The sequence below is a fragment of the Pyxicephalus adspersus genome, chromosome 12 (genome assembly GCF_032062135.1).
Source record: "Pyxicephalus adspersus chromosome 12, UCB_Pads_2.0, whole genome shotgun sequence".
Classification (NCBI taxonomy): Eukaryota; Metazoa; Chordata; class Amphibia; order Anura; family Pyxicephalidae; genus Pyxicephalus; species Pyxicephalus adspersus.
The window spans coordinates 12,105,157-12,126,083 of NC_092869.1; the positions used below are offsets into that span (position 1 = coordinate 12,105,157).

General features: G+C 37.3%; 1 protein-coding gene across 1 annotated transcript in view; it reads right to left on the minus strand.

Annotated features, from left to right (window-relative positions):
- CCDC9B (coiled-coil domain containing 9B) overlaps positions 1 to 9,861 on the minus strand; it is a 30,094-nt gene extending 20,233 nt beyond the window's left edge. Inside the window, exons 1-4 of the mRNA XM_072428337.1 lie at positions 9,722 to 9,861; positions 8,159 to 8,263; positions 6,947 to 7,063; positions 6,046 to 6,186 (exon numbers count right to left, since the gene is read on the minus strand). Coding sequence (XP_072284438.1) covers positions 6,046 to 6,186; positions 6,947 to 7,063; positions 8,159 to 8,263; positions 9,722 to 9,799 — 441 coding nt within the window. The 5' untranslated portion in view covers positions 9,800 to 9,861. The remainder of the gene's footprint in view (positions 1 to 6,045; positions 6,187 to 6,946; positions 7,064 to 8,158; positions 8,264 to 9,721) is intronic.
- Positions 9,862 to 20,927: the final 11,066 nt, after the last annotated feature.

A 20,927-nucleotide genomic window follows, 5' to 3' on the forward strand; every position in this document is an offset into this window, starting at 1 on the left:
CCTCCCTGTTGTTTGTCCCATAGGTATGCAGTAATTACTATAATTGTGTCAGGTTCCTACTGCCCACCTATATATTGTTTACCTTTCTTAACACCACCCCTTTGGTATTACCTTTTTATAAACCCCTTTGTTTTATGCCCTAACTGTCCACTGCTACCTTGTGTCTCCTGTTTAGTAACAAGTGCAATCAGATTAAATTAATGCAGAGTAATAATTTAGGCATAGTTCACATTACTGGTAGAAACAAATGTGGCATTTACCTCTCCAAAGAACTTACTGACAACTGCTAGGCACCCAGGAGTGGTAATCGGTAGTAACTGCAAGGCAAGGGGCTGCAAAAGCCTAGAAAAAGTAATGCCTTGTTGCACTATTTTTTTTTAGAAACTGCCTACAAACACCTAAGAACATTTGCATAGCAGTGCCAAAAACTGAACAATTTGTTCAAATGTTAAACATTTTTATAATATGTTTTAAGAAGTAGAACTGCCTAACCTGCCTGCAACACCCACTTAATAAACTGAGCCTTATATGGCAAACTCATGGAAAAAAAAAAGTTGTTGTCTACAGCCACATTATACTAAAAAGTGTAAAATGCTGGTAAAATCCATCTACTTTATTACTAGTTTGTGTCTACAAATGTTTTTACACCAAATAAAACATTTTTTTAAACAAACTTTTATTTAAACATGTTGGACTTATTTACAATATACAGTTAGGTCCATAAATATTTTGGATAGAGATAACCTTTTTCTAATTTTGGTTCTGTACATTACCACAATTATTTTAAATGAAACCACTCAGATGAAGCTGAACTGCAGACTTTCAGCTTTAATTCAGTGGGTTGAACAAAAAGACTGCATAAAAATGTGAGGAACTAAATAAAGCCTTTTTTAAACACAATCACTTCATTTCAAGGGCAAAAGTAATTGGACAAATTAAAAAGCTGAAAATAAAATGCTCATTTCTAATACTTGGTTGAAAACCCTTTGCTGGCAATGACAGCCTGTAGTTCTAAACTCATAGACATAACCAGATGCTGGGTTTCCTCCTTTTTAATGCTCTGCCAGGCCGTTACTGCAACGGCTTTCAGTTGCCGTTTTTGTTTGTGGGCCTTTCTGTCCAAAGTTTAGTCTTCAACTAGTGAAATGCATGCTCAATTGTGTTCAGATCAGGTGACTTTTTCTTGCCATCATTCTGGTAAAGGATAATCCTGGTTTCATCTTTTCAAATAATGCTTTTCCAGAACTGTGCTGGATTTTTTTAGATGTTTTTTTTTTTTAGCAAAGTCCAATCTAGCCTTTCTATTCTTGAGGCTTATGAGTGGCTTGCACCTTGCAGTGCACCCTCTGTATTTACTTTTTTGCAGTCTTCTCTTTATGGTAGACTTGGATATCGATATGCCTACTTCCTGGAGAGTGTTGTTCACTTGGATGGCTGTTGTGAAGGGGTTTCTCTTCACCATGGAAATGATTCTGCGATCATCCACCTCTGTTGTCTTCTGTGGATGTCCAGGACTTTTGGCGTTGCCGAGTTCACCATTGCTTCTTCTCATGATGTACCAAACTGTGGATTTTGCCACTCCTAATTTTGTAGCAATTTCTCAGATGTGTTTTTTTCTGTTTTTGAAGCTTAAGGATGGCTTGTTTCACCTGCATGGAGAGCTCCTTTGACCGCACGTTGTCTGTTCACAGCAAAATCTTCCACATACAAGCACCCCCCCAAATCAACTCCAGGCCTTTTATCTGCTTAATTGATAATGACATAACAAAGGAATTGCCCATACCAGCCTATGAAATAGCCTTTGAGTCAATTGTCTGATTACTTTTGAGCCCCTGAAATAAGTGATTAAGTAAAAAAAAAAAAAAAAAAAAAAAAAAGGCTTTAGTTCCTCACATTTTTTTGCAATCTTTTTGTTCAACCCACTGAATTAAAGCTGAAAGTCTGCATTTAAACTGCATCTATGATGTTTCATTAAAAATTATTTGTGGTAATATACTGAATCAAAATTAGAAAAAAGTTGTCTCTGTCCAAATATTTATGGACCTAACTGTACCTAGGAAGTAAAAAAGTTAAAATATGTAAAATATGTGGAGCTGGAAGAATTTTCAGGTTCACAACCTGGGACTGTGCAAGCAAACATATCGTCTGGTGGAGTTTGGTTCTAGAACCATAGCTCTTTCCTCAAATTTTCCACAATGGCAGTAAACTAATGTTCACTCTTTTTGCCTTCACTGAGTATCCTTCTTGTTTCCACACTGGAGAGGCTGTGTTGTCTGTTCCTGATTGGGGAAAGGGTGGTAAGGGATCAGGGGCCACATGTCACACTCTGGGATGTGAGGATGCTGGGATGAGTAGGAAGGTCAGCTGCTGGGTTTGACAGGGTTGATACCTCCTCTGACACCACAACACTGCTGTTTGTGCTCTGGACCCAAAAAATAACAATATTTCATTATAAAAAAAAATAAATAAACCTACGCCTACTTGTTAAAAATTAATATGTCCTGGTATCCAACACGGTGTAAGAAACCCATTTGGTTTTATAGAGAATGCACTTGGATGGTACCTTCCCTCACTGTAACCCTGCAGTTGCCCATGTTTCTTGGAGTGGTCTCAAAGTTTTTTTTTGTTGAAAGATAGTGGATAAACACTGTCCTAAATTTCCAAGTTAACCTTGATTTATGTCATCCTAATGGTTCAAAGTGTCAAAATGACCCATCACACAAGAAGGCTATGACAACTGCTGGGCTCAATGCCTGCAAACATGTTGCTGTACAACTGTAAAGTATTGTATGTACAATGCACAGCATTTTCATTGACAGGTACAGAGCATGCTTTGTGCAAAGAATGCATTGCGTCACACTCTAGGGCATGGAAACCTAGTTAGACCTCACCTGCTTTAACAATGAACCTGCACTTGCATCTAGCTGTCCAATCAGGTGCAAAGGTGGGGCTTTGCAAAACAGTTAAAGGAGCCAGTTAAAGGAAAACAGTTAAAGGAGCCAGGCCCAGGTGGTGACAACAGGGTTAGTTGCAAGTGGAGCCTGAACATGCACTTGAACCTGTCTCCCTTTCTTGCAGTCCTGGCCTGCCCTAGCACCTCACTCCTATGCTAGGGGCAAACTGTGATGTCTGACATATTATTCTCCATTACTGAACCACTACTGAAAAGTTCCTAAACATAAAAAAAAGCAACAATGACACTCACCCTTCTCCTGCCACATGGCATCCTTCTCATTAAGCAGCTTATCCTGCCCATTTTCTTACATTTTGCTAAAGTTGGAATATAAATCCCACAGCTCAGGATGTTTGCAGAATAAATCCACTAGTTGTGTTTACACATATCCATCTAGTACTATTTCCAGGGAAGGGGTGGTATAACCTTAAATGTCTTGTGCTAAGCATTATGGACAATTTCCAGGCGTCAAAAACTCCTGAAATAGCCAGTTAAAACACTTAAAATATCCTGCACAAGCATTTTTAAGATTTGCAAGCAAATTCTTTTGACACTTAAGGAGGCGACAGGGGTGGGGTGCAGTAATTTAGCACCTACTGCCATCTGAACACCTAATTAACCTGGATGGTCCAATGTTAACCTTTTTTTTTTGCAAGCGGTTTTTAGCGTTTTTATTGCTCAAAACTGTTGCATAAACCACAGATACTAAGTACAGATCTTCAAACTGCCAGCACAGTTGGCATTCTGCCCAGATTCTCATAGCTCTTTCTATGCAAAGCCCAGGCTGAAGAGGGCTATTGAAAAGTGCCAGGCACCTAACCCGGCGAAAATCAGCTGGGGAAAACACTGTACAGTCTTTGACTATCTTGTACTGCATATCTATAGTCTCTGCCGAACTACCAATATTCTAAGCCTTTTCTCCTCAGCTAAATAGAACCATTTTTTTTCCTTATTGCTTTTTCATCTGTGTTGGAGCTCCTTTTAGTCTAATCCTGACAAAATTACTGACCAGTAAAATTGGACTGAAAAATGTAGAGTACCTCAAAAGTCATAATAAAGCGCTCTACTGTACAATCTCCAGATCTCAACAAAAAGATGAAATCACATTGATGCTGCAGACATAAGCTAGAAGGAAATTGGGTATACCTTCTTTCTATCCAAAGTTTTTATGCTGTTTTTCTGAAACATGGAGGAAGGTCCACTTAAAGGACATTACATTTTACAGTAAGGTCTGATTGTAAAACCTGTCAGGATTTCTTTTTGATGTCTGAATAGGTAGATTTTCTCTTACTTTTTCTTTTGCAGGTGCGCCAAGAAGTATATCCCTCCAAAATGACAAAAACCACTCATTGTTGCCATCAAAAAATTTCACCGCATAATCTCCTAGAAGTTAAAAGACACCTAACAAAGAACACCTCAATGCTTCAGCAGGGATACCACTGCTTCCTTGACAAATCTTAATATTGAGATACCAAACAGCTGCTAGACAGATATGCGTAGGTGAAGGAAGGACAGCCTATTTCACAGAGTGAGTGGAGCACAGAAAGTATGACAGGCCAGGATAACATTGCCCTAACACCTGCATTCTCCATTCTCGCCAGGACAGGACTTAAAGGATAAAGAGCAGCAGCGTTTTTTTTTTTCTTTAGGATTTCATCACCAAAAATTTGACCGGTGCCATAAGCAGTTTTGTTCTTCTTTAATGACTACTCTTACTGGCATTTTCTTTTTTGTGATATTACATATTCACTGCAATTACCTTTTTCTGATTTTTGTTTTTAATCATTTTTTTTATCATTTTCTCAAACGGTTTGCATACAGTAAACCTTAGGGCATTTTGAATGCTATTGTGAGTTTAGTTTTTTTTTTTACAGCACACTATACTGTTCCTTCTAGGATATCAATTTGTTTGGTTTATTGTGCTAACATTTGTATCTGGGCTTTAAAACCTCATTGTTTACCAGGTCACATTATTCAAGGCAAGTGTGGTTCCCTAGGTGATCCTGCCGATAGCTGCTCTCCTGAATCTTTAGTTGTTTATTTACTAAACCCCTGTGCTTTCTGTTTTCTGCTTTAGGGTTCACTCTGAAGTTCAGTATTAGCAGCTTTACATAATTAGCATTTATTAGCACAGAATTCTTTTTTGTATTTTTTTATTTAAGAACCTAGCTGCTCTAGCGATGACTTGTAATAATAAACATAAGTGGAATAGTTGAATATACATTTTCATATGGCTGAATAACAAAATAAAAAAGAAGCTCTATGTGCCTGGATGAAAGTAAATGAGCATATACGACTATAATTTTAAATAAATATATATATATATATATATATATATATATATATATATAAATTATATGACAGGTTAAAACATATCTAGTACCTCAGACTGATATTGGAAGCAAACCCTGTGTGAGGTGTTAAATATAAACAGTAGGTAAAAAATAAAGTATAATTTTTAAAAGCATGCAGTAAAAGCATCAGAAGTTAACGCATTATGAACTGTTTCTCTTTCTGCTGACAGAAAGAGAGACCAAAGTCAGAGATGAACCCAATGTGCTGCTTCTTCTATCACTAGTCACACAGCGGATGGAGGGGTGTGTAAGTGAATGTAAAACTGCAGCTGAAAAAGATCAGTTTTTTTCCCCCTGCTAGACATGACTGTGTTTTGGAGTGGTGAATATAACAGGGCTGGCTACATAGAAAAAATACACACTGGCAGGTAAACAGATTTTTCTCTGCAATTCAGCTTAAAAATATGTACATACCCTGCACACATAATTTGTAACCAGGTAACAAACTGTTATATACATGCTAGTAATAAACGTAAACTGTTGTTAAAAGGGTTGATGTATGGTAAGGGCCAGCAAATACAGAAAATAAAAACTATTGTCCATTGATGGGCCAAGGACAACTTTAAAGACTTCAAGGCTTCTGAATATTTTAGCACAATCAATTGGCTCTTTTTCTAATGTTTGCCTATTTCTATGAGAGGGCTGCTAGCTGTTCAATATAACTCCTTTTCTAACCACAATTTAACAAATAAATAAATAAAATAAGATGCATTTAGCACAAATATAATATTTACATACTTGTTCCATTGCAATTGCAATCTGCATACGACGTCCGCGACCAAAGGTAAAAAGATGATCCACTTCTTCCATAGTAAAATTAGACACATTGTTTGTCACTAAACTGCAGCTTTGGTCAGTCTTACTGACTACTTTCTTGCCCTGTAAAATTGAAACCAATTTAAAAAAACAATGTAAAACAAAAAAAAAAAAGTAGTGGTCAATGGAGTAGTGTCAAGAACAAGCAATCAGTGAGAAGGCGGCTTAGGAAGGGGCCCTGAGAGAAATAAATGGATACATAAGCGGAGTGTGTCTATATCATGGAGACAGACCTAAATTTTCTCTTATGCGTACATAGAAGTATTGCTTATCATTTACAGCAGATTGTAAGCTCTTTCGGGGCACTGTCTGTATTAGTCTGTCATTTGCAACCCCTATTTAATGTACAGTGCTGAGTAATATGTTGGCGCTATATAAATCCTGTTTATTTATATATATATATATATATATATATATATATATATATATATATATATATATATATATATATATATATATATATATATACACACACACACACAAACAAAAAAAAAAAAGGAAAAACATGCCATTCAAGTATTTTTACAATAAAGTCCTAACCTCAAAACATTCCACCATCACACACAACATGCCACACACAGCCAAACCTGCCTATAGTGGAATTTGCATTTCACTTCTTTATGGTTTTACCAGGCTCATGTCCAATCATGTCAATACACTTATCACAAAATCTTTTAAAAAGACAACAGAGATAGAAACTAAGACTCATTGATCAATCATATCAATAAACATTCCATACAACTATTGAAAGAACAACAACATGCATCTAAAAGTAATACATTACACAACTTTTAAGTTTTAAAGAATGATTACTGCAGCCAACCTCAACATTACTGTCCACAGTAACAGCCAGCTGCATATCTTTTCCCATATGCACTGTAAAGCTCTGCTCATCTTCACTGTCAGAGTTACTCCAGTTCTCACTTACAACTCTTTTTTCCTATAAAAGAAAAAAAAAACTACTTATTCTTGTTAGTTTTTGTATTGTTTTTAGAATTTTTTACTCTTTTTTTTTTGAACATTGTATTTATGTGATCTATGTACTTTAGTCGAACTGTTCTTTGTTTCATGTCTAACCATTCAAATAAAAACCAATAAAAAATGTATTGAAACAGAAAATATTAAAACAACATTGATTAGAGCACCACGGAGGCAATATTTTGTTTTTGGTGGTGGATTTAACATATAGCCTTCTAAAACTCTGCATAAGTAAAGTTACAGCTTTTTTGCACTTGTTTTTCCTATCTGTAATAGCCTGGCTTACTGGAATGGAGAGTCATGGCACAACAGCCCAGGATTCTGGGTTGTCCTAAGGCAGGCAGCATCTTTCTAACTTCCCGGAAAACCTTGGTGCAGTCAGTGATTAGCAAGGTGAACGATTCCACCAACGTTTGAAGGTCATGGAAGGACGATATCAAGGTAGATGGGATGTACATATGATGGCAGACTATTGTTGGAGCATACGGTGGGTTTGTCCTAACACTAAACACTCCAGGAAAAGCTATAAGCGTAAAATTTTGCCTTACCGCCTACCCGATTAATTTTCAAATGTTTTACTGTAAAAAAAAATGTCAGAGTAACAATGAATCCTTTGTATGAACAAAATAAATTTAAATAAACAGTACATTCAATTAATTATTTCATTATTTTTTCATTGCATGTAAAATTTGTATGTTTTTTGACAAAAATGGAGGGTACCCTGTATCGTAAAAATTGGATGTGATAGCAAAAAAAATGGGGTTATTTCTGGATTCACCACCCAAAAATTTGTAAAAAACAAATGTAAGATCTAACTCAACAAAAATGCGTTCCCCACTGTAATCCAGCACACAAGCATACAAATAAAAATGTTTATTGTAATGCTTTGTTGGAGACATAAACTCAGGGGTAAACATATAGTTTGCCATATACTGCTTTAATGCTTGGAGGGCAGTGGCTTGTACAAAAAATACACAATGCAGATGTCATGTTTTTTGCAAGTTGCTGTTATATTTTTCTACAGGTAATAGAATTGCAAGAAGTAAATTAGTCTTACATTAGGAGCCTTTGTGATCGTGATTGTAAGATTGTCTTGCCTAACTTGGCGTGCAGTAATAGGCTTGCCTTGTTTCTCAGCATTCCTTTTGTCTTCTTCAATTTCCTGTGTCAAGAAAATCTTGTTATCTAGGCATGCATTACACTACTTCAGAATAGAGTTAAACATCATCCAACAAAACACATTTATTCCAAAGTCAAAGATCAGGTGAAACTTCCCTGTTTAGCATTGTTGCTACAATAAAATTTTTCACAATAAAATGTTTCACACCATGCACTAAAGGCCACAGCACTAATAAAGTTCGGAAGCATTTATATACAACAAAGGTAACAGTGTATGTACCACACATTTAGATTTAATATGAGTGATCCAAACAATTAAGTATACTATAGCAACCAAGTAGTTTCAAAAGTCTGATAACTGAAACAGAATTGCTAAGGATTACTTCACTTTGCACAATTTGGTTTAAAAAAATATTTATTGAGATTCAGTGCACAAAAGATATTACCTAATAAATAAAACTAGTGAGCCTTAGATACACCTAAAATACTAATAAGTGGTTAGTACCCCTCCCAGGTTTTAGAGTCAGCTGTCTGTGTTCCCCAGGGGTGGAGATTCAACCTCTCTGCTAGTTCAGATGACCACCACAGTGGGAACTAAAAGTAGGGTAAATCCAAAATTTGACACTAAAACACAATTAGAGGGGGGATACTTGTTATTGTGACAACTATGTAAGGAGCCATTTTCCTCCTCTTTGAGCAGCACATTGAGGGAGGGGGGAGAGGTAATGTGTAGGTGTTCCATGTGGCTTTGAAGCAACCCAGATATTTACAGGATGGAATAAATACCTGCTGTTAGTAGAAGTTAAATCAGAGCTTGGCCAAGGTGGCTAGTAGTAGAAATCGAGAAAAAGCAGATCCGGCAACCAGTCACCTCTAATGCTCCCCTCACATATGCAGCACTAACCCATGAACAGAACTACAAGCAGTGGTGGTGTGAACAGTCACCATGCTCACTGGAAATAGATAGGGGCAAGTGGTCTTTTTAAAAAGGCAGTCAGGGACTCTTAGGTGCCACTAGGGTGACATGGCTTGTAAATTGCACAGCACTGGATTGTAACAGAACAGTAACACAAATAAAATTCTGCAAGGTGAGCAATACTATGAATAAGCATTGTTTTTTTCTTTGATGGGCTGTCCTAGAGTTTAAGAAATGTTTTCTAGAGTCTGATAATTCTTGATAGAACAATAAGAAATCTCAACTTATCAGCTTTATCAAGAAAAAATGCTTGCTACTGGACACTGGAAGCAATGTTCAGACTGCATCTATTGTAATAGAGTTGGCCAAGCTAGTTGCTTCCTTAGAGCCAAACACAGCACAATATTAGATGTCTGATACTACTGTAATTATTGTGGAAGCAAAATGCTGACATTTACAAAAGAATATATGTTGATAGGAATATATTACTTTAACCAGTTTTCATTTGGGACATTTAATTAAAAAAACAAATTTAAACTTATTAAAGCCCAACAAAGTTTTTCTACAGGTCCGATAACAACTTACTTCATGTCGGCGGACAAGGGCTTCATTCTTCTTTCTTAAAGCTTTTATTCTTTGATCTAATTGAGCATCTTTCAACATTTTCTTTTTGACTTCCAAATCAGATATTGAGACCTGTTAACCAAAATATTTAAAAACAAAGGCTGAACAATATTTAAAGTTGGCTTTAAACAGTAGTAAGCTACAGCATTAATTATATATATTAAAAATAGATGTAGATTGTTCAGTTGGTATGGTTCTTTAAGGGAGATTCAATGCAAAGGTATCACATACCTAGATAAAACAACGACCCTTAAAAGAAAAAGAGGGTGGGGATTTATTCAGAATTGGACTTTAACCTAAAGCTGCAGGATAAAAAGGAATAGTAGCTGCCATTGTTTGCTTGTTTTAGAAAAAAATGCAATTTTTAGGACCATCATGCTGACCCTGGCCTCTGTACTTGGCCACTAACTTGGAAAAATCAAGTAGCCAGTAAAATTTGAAATACTAAACCGCAACCATGCACATATGTTTAAAATCAAGAAATTAACAAATAGTAACGCCATTGTAAAACTTTAGAAAAACACATGCAGAAACTATCTTTGTATGGTGCACTCTCTCACTCACCTGCTGTTTGCATATACACTATACATTTAAAGCATACAATGATAGACTATTAAAATGCAGAAAAATGTTTATCAATGTAAAGTTTTAATGTAATCCCTATTTTCATATCCTTGGGTGGTAGAAGGTACCTGAAGGTCTTCCTGAAGACCTCATAACTGTACATTACATAAATATTTATTTCTGAAATATTAAAGCCTGTCATGTTAAACGTGAAAATAGACTTATAATGCCACAGATATGAGATATATATACCTAGTTAGGAAAGCAGTATCTATGGGCAGCAGGTGACTGCCACACACCTTTGGCTTGCCAGTACTTAGCATTCTGCCATGTACATTACTCTTGGCAAATCACTAAATTTCTAATGAGATAAACTGATGCAAAAGAATACATAAAATGTGAAATATATTCAGTAGCTGGAATGTGCCTTTATCACCTTTAATTTCTTAAGGCACCCCACACCCAATTTTAAATTTAACATACCTACAAACAATGTAGAAGAAATTATCTGCCCTATATTGTTTAAACAATTTGCCAGGTGCAAAATAAATGAATATAAAATACAACTTACAGTTGTGGATGTGTAAAGGTATATTCTGTATAAATTGTACCTCTTTAGGATGCAAATGCCAGAATTGGCACTGGAACTAAAACCATTCATCAAATGTCAAATAACCTCCTAAAGCACCATTTTTAGGTTCAAAAACAGAAAAGTGGGCAAGAAACACAGATTAGAGTTATAGCAGTAAAGCAAAGTATTGCACCCTTTATTAAAATCAACATTTAAATCATATGAATTGCTAAAAAAAGTATACAAATAAAACAAAAGAACGTACAGTATGCTTTTTCAATGCTGATAGCTGTCACTGAGCTGCAAAGCTTTCTTCAGGAATAGAAACTCCATACAGAGAACTACAGTAGATTCTTTTTTCGTAAGCAGTTGCAGAGCTTAGATTTTTAAAGGGCAATGGGGGAGGGGTACAAAATGGGTCTTATAATAAAACAATATTAGGTACAAGACAAGGTAACAAGTACGATGAGGGTATCGTTCTGTAAAGTGTTTTTACTATTTTTTTTTTACCCAACAACAGGTGCAATGCAGAATCTCATCTTAATCTTTTGGCTGTAACATGGTTGTTACTTAAATAGCAAAGTCCTGGCATTTTGAATTTCGAAAACTGCGAGATAAACTTCAACAAAATTTTTTTTTAAAGTAAATGAAAATAAAAAAAAACTTTTTGGTGGGCAAATGGATCGGAGAAAAGTGTACAGAAAGTGAACACACTTACAGTTTTGTGCATATTGAACATCAACGGCAAAGCTGGGTAGATTCCAAAGCTGAGCTGAGGCAGGAGAGACATCAGACAGTTTCTCTGCACTGGTTGCATAGCATACAAGATCATGTTTTGATTACAAAAGCCTTTCCTGGGCTGAAAGCCAAGTGCACAGGCAGCCTCTGAGCCTCATATGCCACCAATAGATAGCATACAACAACCCATATTCTACCAATATTCAGCAACTGCCATATTAATACAACACCCCCCCCCCCCATGATAAATATGCAGAAACATAGAAACTGAATTTATATATTTTTTTCTGTACCATTTCAACCTATTCAATCTGAAATTCTTTTAAAATATAAAAATCCAAAATCAATAAGTAAATAAAAAACACTACATATGATCACCACAATGACCACAATGCAGTCTAAATGATTTACGAGTAAGCCCACTTTTTCTATGTTTTGTTGGCAGAGATTCAAGGAAATTATTACCTTAAAAATCAAAAACATTTTTTGCACCACACTTCAAAATAAATGCTTTTTCCACCAAGGCCTTATCCTTATACAATAAATGGTCTACACCAGCATATGGAAAATATACCACTGAAGAAAAGACTCTGAGGCAATGGGAGTTCTGTCACTTGAAGCTTGGCAGAACTCCAGAAAAGAAAGCATGCAACAAGTGCTTCCCTGTTTGGATAGTATGAATACCAAGAATAAAGCGGAGTTTGTGTATGAGCCAGCTGTGTTGGATGCTGGAACAAAAGCTGTAATGATCATAATAATAATCTGATCCTAAACTAGAAAGTTTGTGAAAATGCAGTTTAAGAATGTAAGGTATTCACTGACCATGGGTAAATGGCAAAAACTAACTGATGTGGTCTGGGATTGGATACTTCTCCTGGCTGACAGAGTATACTTATACTGTGCCTCTGAATATGTAAGGGTCCTGTGCTGGGGGACTATCCCACACCATTTATGTAGGAGGATGATTACCCTCACTGATGCTAGGATATATTTTTTACTACTACTAACAATGATGTACAAGCCTTTATTACACTTACTGAATAAGGAATGTACCGAGGCATTTATTAGTTCTATAGACCAATCTCAGAGGGACAAATTTTACTTCTACTTTATTCACATGCAAAGTCGTTCCTTTAAAACTAAAGCTGGACTATTTTTCTTTTCTTTTGTAAATCATTTGCTTTCCTAAGGCTGGGTCTACATGAACGATTTTAAAAACGTATATAAACGTTCCTACCACGTTTATATGCGTTTTTATGCACTTCTACAAGCATTTTAAAGCTTAACTTTAAAACGCTAAAGAACTTTTATAAACGCCTGTCGCATTTTACCCCGAATTGCCGCGATTTTACATAAGCGTTTATAAAAGTTTTACTTTTAACCCTTTCAGGGATTGAGTACAGGGTACATAAAACCCCTTACTCATTCCCTGAAAGGGTTAAAATGTGTAAAGAAATTGGACAAGGCTTTAATGGTAAATTATTTTATTAAATGTGTGTGTTTCTGTAATTAAACTTTTTTTTTTTTTTTTTTACAGGTTATCTCGAAGACAGGATGATTTCCAGGGCTGCAATCAGGGTTTCCTATTTCTCTGCCAATCACAGAGCTCTAGAGATGAATGGGCACAAGTCTCCCCATTTATGTCTAGTGCTGAATGTCTGAGAAATGTAAATCCTCAGCCAATCACAGAGCACTAGGGTGAATGGAGAGGCTTGTCCTCATTTAACCCCTAGTGCCCTGCAATCCCTGTCAGGAGGAGTCCCAGGGCTGTGCTCATTGCAACCCTGGAAATCATCCTGTCATTAAGATAAACTGTAAAAAAAAAAAAAAAAAAAAAAAAAAAAAAGTTTTGTTACACAAACACACACATTTAATAAAATAATTTGACATTAAAGCCTCGTCCAATTTTTTTACACATATTTTAACCCTTTCAGGGAATGAGTGGGGTGGGGGAGATCTGGGAGTCTCCTTATTAAAGGGGGCTTCCAAAGTCCTGCTAAAAACGTTTATAAAAGCCCCCATTATTTTCAATAGAAGCTTTCATAAAAGCTTAAAAACGCTTGAAAAAGCCTCCATTGAGTTCAATGGAAGCGTTTTCAAGCGTTTTCATTTTTTAAACGTTGCAAGCAACGTTTAAGATAACGCTCAAATACGTGCCTGAAGGGAACGTCCTGGTGTAGATTAGCCTATTGGAATGCATGGGGCCTTTAAACATGGGCTTTAAAAGCCTCAGGTTAAATGCTGGGGAAACAGTCTGTGTAGACTAAGCCTAAAAAGAGGCAACCTTACCAGTGAAGTGTCTTCCCCACTTTCGGTTAAATGAAACCCAGTGTCATTCAACTAATTGCTGCCGACCCAGGGTATTAAAGTCACATACCCTTTGGCTGCATGGATACCCAGTGTAAGGCTGCATAGAACATTGCCCAAGCTGAATGCTGCATTGTATAAAGTATTAAAAGAATACCATAAAACAAGATAGTGTCTAAAAAAGGACAGCTTGTTATGCTTCTGCATTACCAAAAAAGTATACATGCTGCTGAGGAGAAAGAGTGGATACTGGAGTTCACAAAATTTCTTTGCATAGGATTGGCTATCCAAAGTGGTCACTCTTAAACCTATTTAAGCCATGTAAATATTACATAGTGTTTATTAGTTTAGAAAATTAATAATATTGCTTCTACACCCTTAACCTTTCTAGCAGCAATGAGCAGGTTGATACAGATGATCGTTGACTTTCTTGTGAAAGTGATTCTAATATTTTCCGCTCATCACATCTAACAGGTTTGGAAATATGTCCTCACCATATACATTGTAACAAATAAAAGGGTAAAAAAAAATTAAAATTTTCATTTTTAAAAAGGAAGAAAAAAAAAAGAATCACATATACACTCTATATATAAGTAACAAAAAAACAAAAAGTGATTTCATTGTATAAGAATAAGCACTATGAAACATTTCCCTTTACATATAGGGAGAATGCCATGTATTATTGGCAAACGATCTATCTGGGCAAGATACTGCATTACCAAAACGTTTGACTCTATACACAGCCAAAACCAATGTAACACTTTTCCTAGTCATTTCACCCTCCCAGTGGACAAAAGCTGAAATAACAGCCATCAGTATCCTAAAGGGTATGAAAAATAAGAGGGTTGAACTGCGGGTATATTTTTAGGAATCCTGAAAGAAGGACTCATGATGTTCTCATTCACATATCTAAGCTGTTGGACGGGCCTCTAGAACAGTTGATGCCATCCTATTAGTAGCATTTAAGATTCTTGAAGTGATGAGGTCAGAAGGGTTGAAATTGAAACCCTAGTTAAGAGGAACAAGCAAAAAATAGCCCCTTTGGCTGCTTTTATTACTAAACTGTTGCTGATCAAAGGCCACTTATGCATAGGAAAATATTTATGGAGTTCACCAATAGCTTACAATGAACTGCAGAAGCATGTTAAATCTAATATTTGTTGTGAAAAGTTAACAAAAAGAGGAAACCTGCAAGATTTGGTACAGTGGGTATGTAATATCATCTTACGTCTTGTGAATCTACTATATCAAGACTAACAGCATTTTTAGACTTACATTCAATTCTTTAATAATGTTGTGGTTATGCCATCTAAGTCATTTTGTATTTTTCATTTCTATATCCTGGCTGACCCCAAGCAATGACCTTGTAAATTTCCCAGTTTATGATCTGCCTCCTGCCTGCCCAGAGTCCCATGAACCTGTAAATTGTCTGATAACTACTAAAGAATCTACTCTGGTCCTGATTTATTTAGGTCCTGACTGCTCTAATCCTCAAACAATGCTCCCTGCCATATCTGGTCTGGTCTTCAGACTAGCATTCCAAACCCTGCAAAGTCTGTCTGAACTTTCAGCTTCAGATTTCTTGTTTCTGAGCAACCCTGAAGCCGGACTAAGGAGACAGACATTATATGTTCCACAAATGGAAATATTTAACTCAGAGCACAGGTGTAGGCAGACTGCAAGTTGAAAAGAGAAGAAAAACATTTCATTTTGCTTCCTGCATTATTGACTGTTCTACCAACTGTAAATCTACTGCGTAACCCAGGAGCACTGCGTGCATCTGTTAAATCCCTGAACCGACAAGGAAGTACTGCTGTTGTATGTTCCCCCATTATGTTTCATATGACTTAGAAATATTTAAAACATGGCTGAAGTCTTTGTGGTCCTAAAAGTGGAATCTGGGAAAATAACTTATAATAAAACCAGAAACAAAAAGCAAAGAGGTGTATCTGACGTTTAACTACAACCAAGGATCTCAGAAATTTAGATCTAAATTGCAACTGATATTCAGATATTCAATCTAATGGACCCAAAACTTGATGATCTTCATGGTGTTTATAAAAAAAATACTTTCTAGCGGCATTTCTGCTTTTAAATCCAATCCAATGTTTCGGTGGGACTGGCTTCTGCCACCACAAACCAAGCTTGACAAATAAAAAAAAAAAAAAAAAAAATTCCCTACTAAGATCACCAAAGACTTTCTTGGTTTCCTGAGGATCTCATCTTCTAACTCCATGTTGCAGGTGTAAAAAGACTTTTTTTTCACTTCCAGCACCCAAGCTATTCCAACTCACTCCTCTACAATTGGACTAGACATTTTAGGATTGCAGATCATGTCACAATCAGCTGGTAAAGTACAGACCATCCAGAAGCCCCTTTATGAACTGCCAAAAGCTGCCTCTGACATCATTTCACACTACCTGGTTCAGCTACATATTATGTTTCCTATGACCTAATATTATGATCTTCTGGACTATTATATAACACAAACTCTGCCCACGATGCAGGAAAAAGCTTAAGGATTGCATTTATATCCCCCTTCCCAGCACCATCATAATAGATGACAGACCCAACAGCTAAGCAGGACCTGAGAGGCGTAAAGGAAGAATGAGAATAAGGGGTTGGGAACAGGCAGAAGACATATTTACTTAAACATACATTATATTTACATACATTCCTCATTCATACTTATATCTAAATGAAGATAGTCTTTCTATATATGCTTTCAAAAAGGGTTTTGGGTTCTTCTTGGACATCTTTCTGATTGATATTTCCACACCAGCAATCTTCCTGCACAATATTGCTTGAGTATAATGTAAGCAAGAATCATCATTAAAGGAATAAATGTTTAGATGCTGTTCAGCCAGTTAAACCACAGGTAGACAATTATACCATTTTTTTTTACAACCCTGACTGGTCCAATGCTTTAAATCAATGTCAGTTTAAAAAGCAAAAGCCCTGGCAAAGTTTTCATTGTATCGCAAGGCTACATTTTTAAGACACTGCATCACTTTTACCAAATTGTTCTTCTTGCCATTGTAAAATAAAGTTTGGCAGTCTACACCCTTTAAAAAGATAAATCAACAATCAGTTATTTAAAGGTCCCAAACACAGATTTAAGTATCTAACTGATATCTGCATATTCTTTAAAACAGCGGTCGACAACCGTGGTCCACGGTTCAGGCCAGTGCTCCCAGGCCAGAGCTGCGGACCATGTCCCCAGTATAGATCGCATGCTCAGAGCGGTGGGCGGGTTGTGTCTCTGGACTCAACCCCCCCATTCTCCCATTGCAGGCTCAGACCTGTGATGGGAGAGTGGGCGGGTTCTGGCATCATTACGTCACTATGGGGGGGGGAAGTGTCTTCCTCTTTGAGTGATGCGCGGCTCCCCGGACATGTGGGGTCCTGAGCCCATAAGTTTAGTGGTCTGTCGGTCAGAAAAGGCGTAAGGAGCTTACATTTTTGGTACTTACGGTATTACTATAAGCTGTAGGGCAAACACAGATAACAGTTTTACACTGCAAATATCAATAGAAATATCCTTTAAAAGCAGTGTCATACATCCTTCCATCATTCTCTCTAAAGTCACTTCACTATGCGCTCAAGAGATCTTGGTAACTCAAAATGACAGTATAACTTAAAATGCAGCATTACCTGATCATTACATACACTAAACAGCAATTTGATGAATAAGCCATATTATGCATTTTCTATGTTGTGTATGGATCCTTTAAACCTAAATACTCACCTTATGACCAGACATAATAATAAAATTACAGTCAAAACGTTGGTGTTTTATATAAATATAAATCTTTAATAGAAGTCATTTAATGATAAAATTTTGCCCGAGGAAATATTACTTAACCACAACATACTGGTTTTTGGATAACAGACTAATAAATACTGAAGACAGTAACTTTTATGGAAACTGTTGCTGAAGTGGCAAATCAAACCACGGGTAACCAGGTTTGAAAATGCAACACAATTCATCAAACAGCAACTAAATGGCCAAAGGCAACTTGTTGATGTAGGCGAACCACAAAATGCTCTGCTAGTCTTGTGCAAAAAATGGTTTCCATCAATTCCTATGCACATATTAGGAGTGGACAAGACTATGGTTGAGCCCTATGCAGAGTGATGCAGCTCATCAGAGGTCTGAAATGGCCCTAGGTATCCAAACATTCTGCTAATGTGAAACAACATTACATATTACTCTTCATTCTACCTGGATGGGGCCAGGTGCTTATTGACAAGCTATAGACCAAACCACTGCAACATTTTTTCATTAGTATTGTAAGCAGGCACAGCCAACATGAGAGAGGCGAGTGAATTCAGAACCAGTGCAGCCTTGTTGCCACATCATCACAGGAAGATTCATTGGTGATGGCCTTTGCAAAGTTACATTTTTTTTTTAATTCTATGGACCTACATCAAACACAAATGAATAAACACTAAGTCCAAGATGTGTTTAGGCTGGTCACACTTAGGTCTATTTATTGGATGAAAAGAACATTTGTGGCTTGAATGGAATTCATCTACGTCACATCTACCATGAAATGCAGAAGAGTAGATAGCCCCAGCCAGCTGTCAGTAGTAACAACAGACTGTTGTTCTATGTTCGTGATAATATTTAATTTAACGTTCTTCTTTCAAAACTAATGAAGCATGTTTATAAAGCAGTAAATGTGGGATTCACAATTAATTCACTGCAGGTGAATATCCCAATAAATGTTTAAAATACAGTGAATAGTCAGTGTCTGTGAAGCTCTGAAGGTAGTAGCAGTAATTAATCAAGGAAGAGTCAATAGCTGTGTGTGCTGTTTTCCCGCTCATTCTGAATATCCTAAAGTAAGGTAGCTGAGATTTAAAGCGTACCTAAACCCAGAAATTTCACTTTACATAAAAGGGTAGACAAACCCCTTTATGTTAGGTAAAAATTCTGCTTTTGGTTTTTTGTTTTTTAATAAAAAAAAAGTGCAGCACCACCCTCTAATTCTCGACCACCTAGGCGAATTGAGAATGAATGGGAGCGCAAAGCCTCCCTGGATACCTAGAGAAGGCATCCCGGGAGGCTCTTGGGTGCTCCTTCTGCGCATGCCCGAGCACCTTGGAGCCTTTTTGTGGGAAAAAAAAAATTTTCTTATCTCACGCATTCAGAGATCAGGTGACGTAGGAAGAAGAACCGGGAAAAAGTGACGAAGATGGCGGCGCGCGGGGCACACAGGGTCCTCCCCAGGCCCTTTTAGCTGGGTGCACCACCCGGCACTTTTCAGCACCCACCCGGCTGTTTTTGGGTGGTTACTAAAGAGTATGGTCACAATACAGGGGCTGCCACCCACCTACAATTTCTTCCCAGCCGGCTTAAAAAAATTTCTGGGTTGAGCACTGAAACGGATGCCTGGACGACACAGGACAGGATGCAAGAGACTTCCAGATGGATCAGACTGCCCTACCGGATCGAAGGTTAAGTGAATTTTTTTTTGTTTAAGGTTCTTTTGAGTTTAGTTCCGCTTTAAATAAAGTCTCGGGAATAAAATAAACTAAAGCTAAAAAGTCAAATGTTTCAGTAGCATGCTTTTGACAAAGGGTGGTGTGGTGAATTTTCACAACGGAAGGGTTCACTAGTAATGCATATTTGGATGGCGAATTGAATTTTGTTCTTTTGTGAGAAGCTTGCCTTACATAGAGAAGCAGGAACACATATCACAGACTTGTGTGATCACTTCTAGTGACAGATGATCGGGTGAGTGCTGTATACACAGTTTTTTATAGAAATACACAGTAGTCATTCAATAATCTGCCATGTCAGATTGATGAACAATAGCGAGGGGCCAACTTTACATGTCAGATTTTCAACTGAGATAAGCACAATTGTTTGTCTTGAACAAGAATCGTCCCACTTGGCAAATAAAAATTGGCTAGTACTTGGCTTAAGCTACGTACACACGGCAGATTTTTATCGCCCGATAATCGGCATCGGCCAATTATCGGGCGAAAATCTTCTGTGTGTACAGTCGGTGTCGTCCATCGTCCGGACGACCGACCTGCCGGATCCACGGACGATGGACGACAGCCGATCGTAATGAAAGGGAAGGGGAGAGCGCGCAGCAGGGTGCTGCTCCGTCGCTCTCCCCCCTCCCCTCTCCATAGAGCATGAACGGTGCTGTATGTACAGCATCGTTCATGCATCTTGCAGCCCCTTGTCATTGGAAAGGATCGTGAAAGATCCTTTCCAACGACAAAAATTGCAAGTGTGTACGCAGCTTTAGGATGTCCCTGCTTTTGCCGATGCAAAACTATTCTGCCGCTCACCAACATCTAGGTAAATCTAATTAAGAACTACAGTAAGTAAGGTGGTGCTAGAGCCCCAGTCAGCTTTTTGTTGTCTGTTTCCCTACTGTACAATCCCCTTACTTTCTGTATGGTTAAACAATATTGCGTTAGTAGGCAAATATAACCTGACAAGGGTTTAAAACGTTCCTCATTCTACAAAAAAGTATTTATACCCTGGTAAGAATTACCTAACATATGCGGCGTGTCACTGCATCCTCTTTTCTACAAAAGCTGGTGGCTTGAACAGGATGCCAGACAGTAAATTAGTATTTTCAAAATGGATCAAGAATACTATATCACAGTAAAGCACGTCTTTGACAAAGGACAAAAACTATTTTATACTAAAAGTATATTGCGGCTTATGTATTGTATCCAATATTATACCAAGGCCATGGAACCTGCTTCCATTGAAAACAAATAGACGGGTTTACAGAAGTTTATGAGTTTTAAAAAACCCTGGCAGATTCAATATTAAGTATTTTTAAATGTAAAAGTGTTACATCTCAAAATACTTTTTTTATTTTAGTATTTTAAATGTCCCGCCTCCCAGCTATCCGCAGTTGCCCGCCTGGCATCTGCGTCCCCATCGTTTACATGCCAGGAACACAGATGCCAGCCGGGCATTGCAAGGCTACACAGGCCAGGATTAACGGA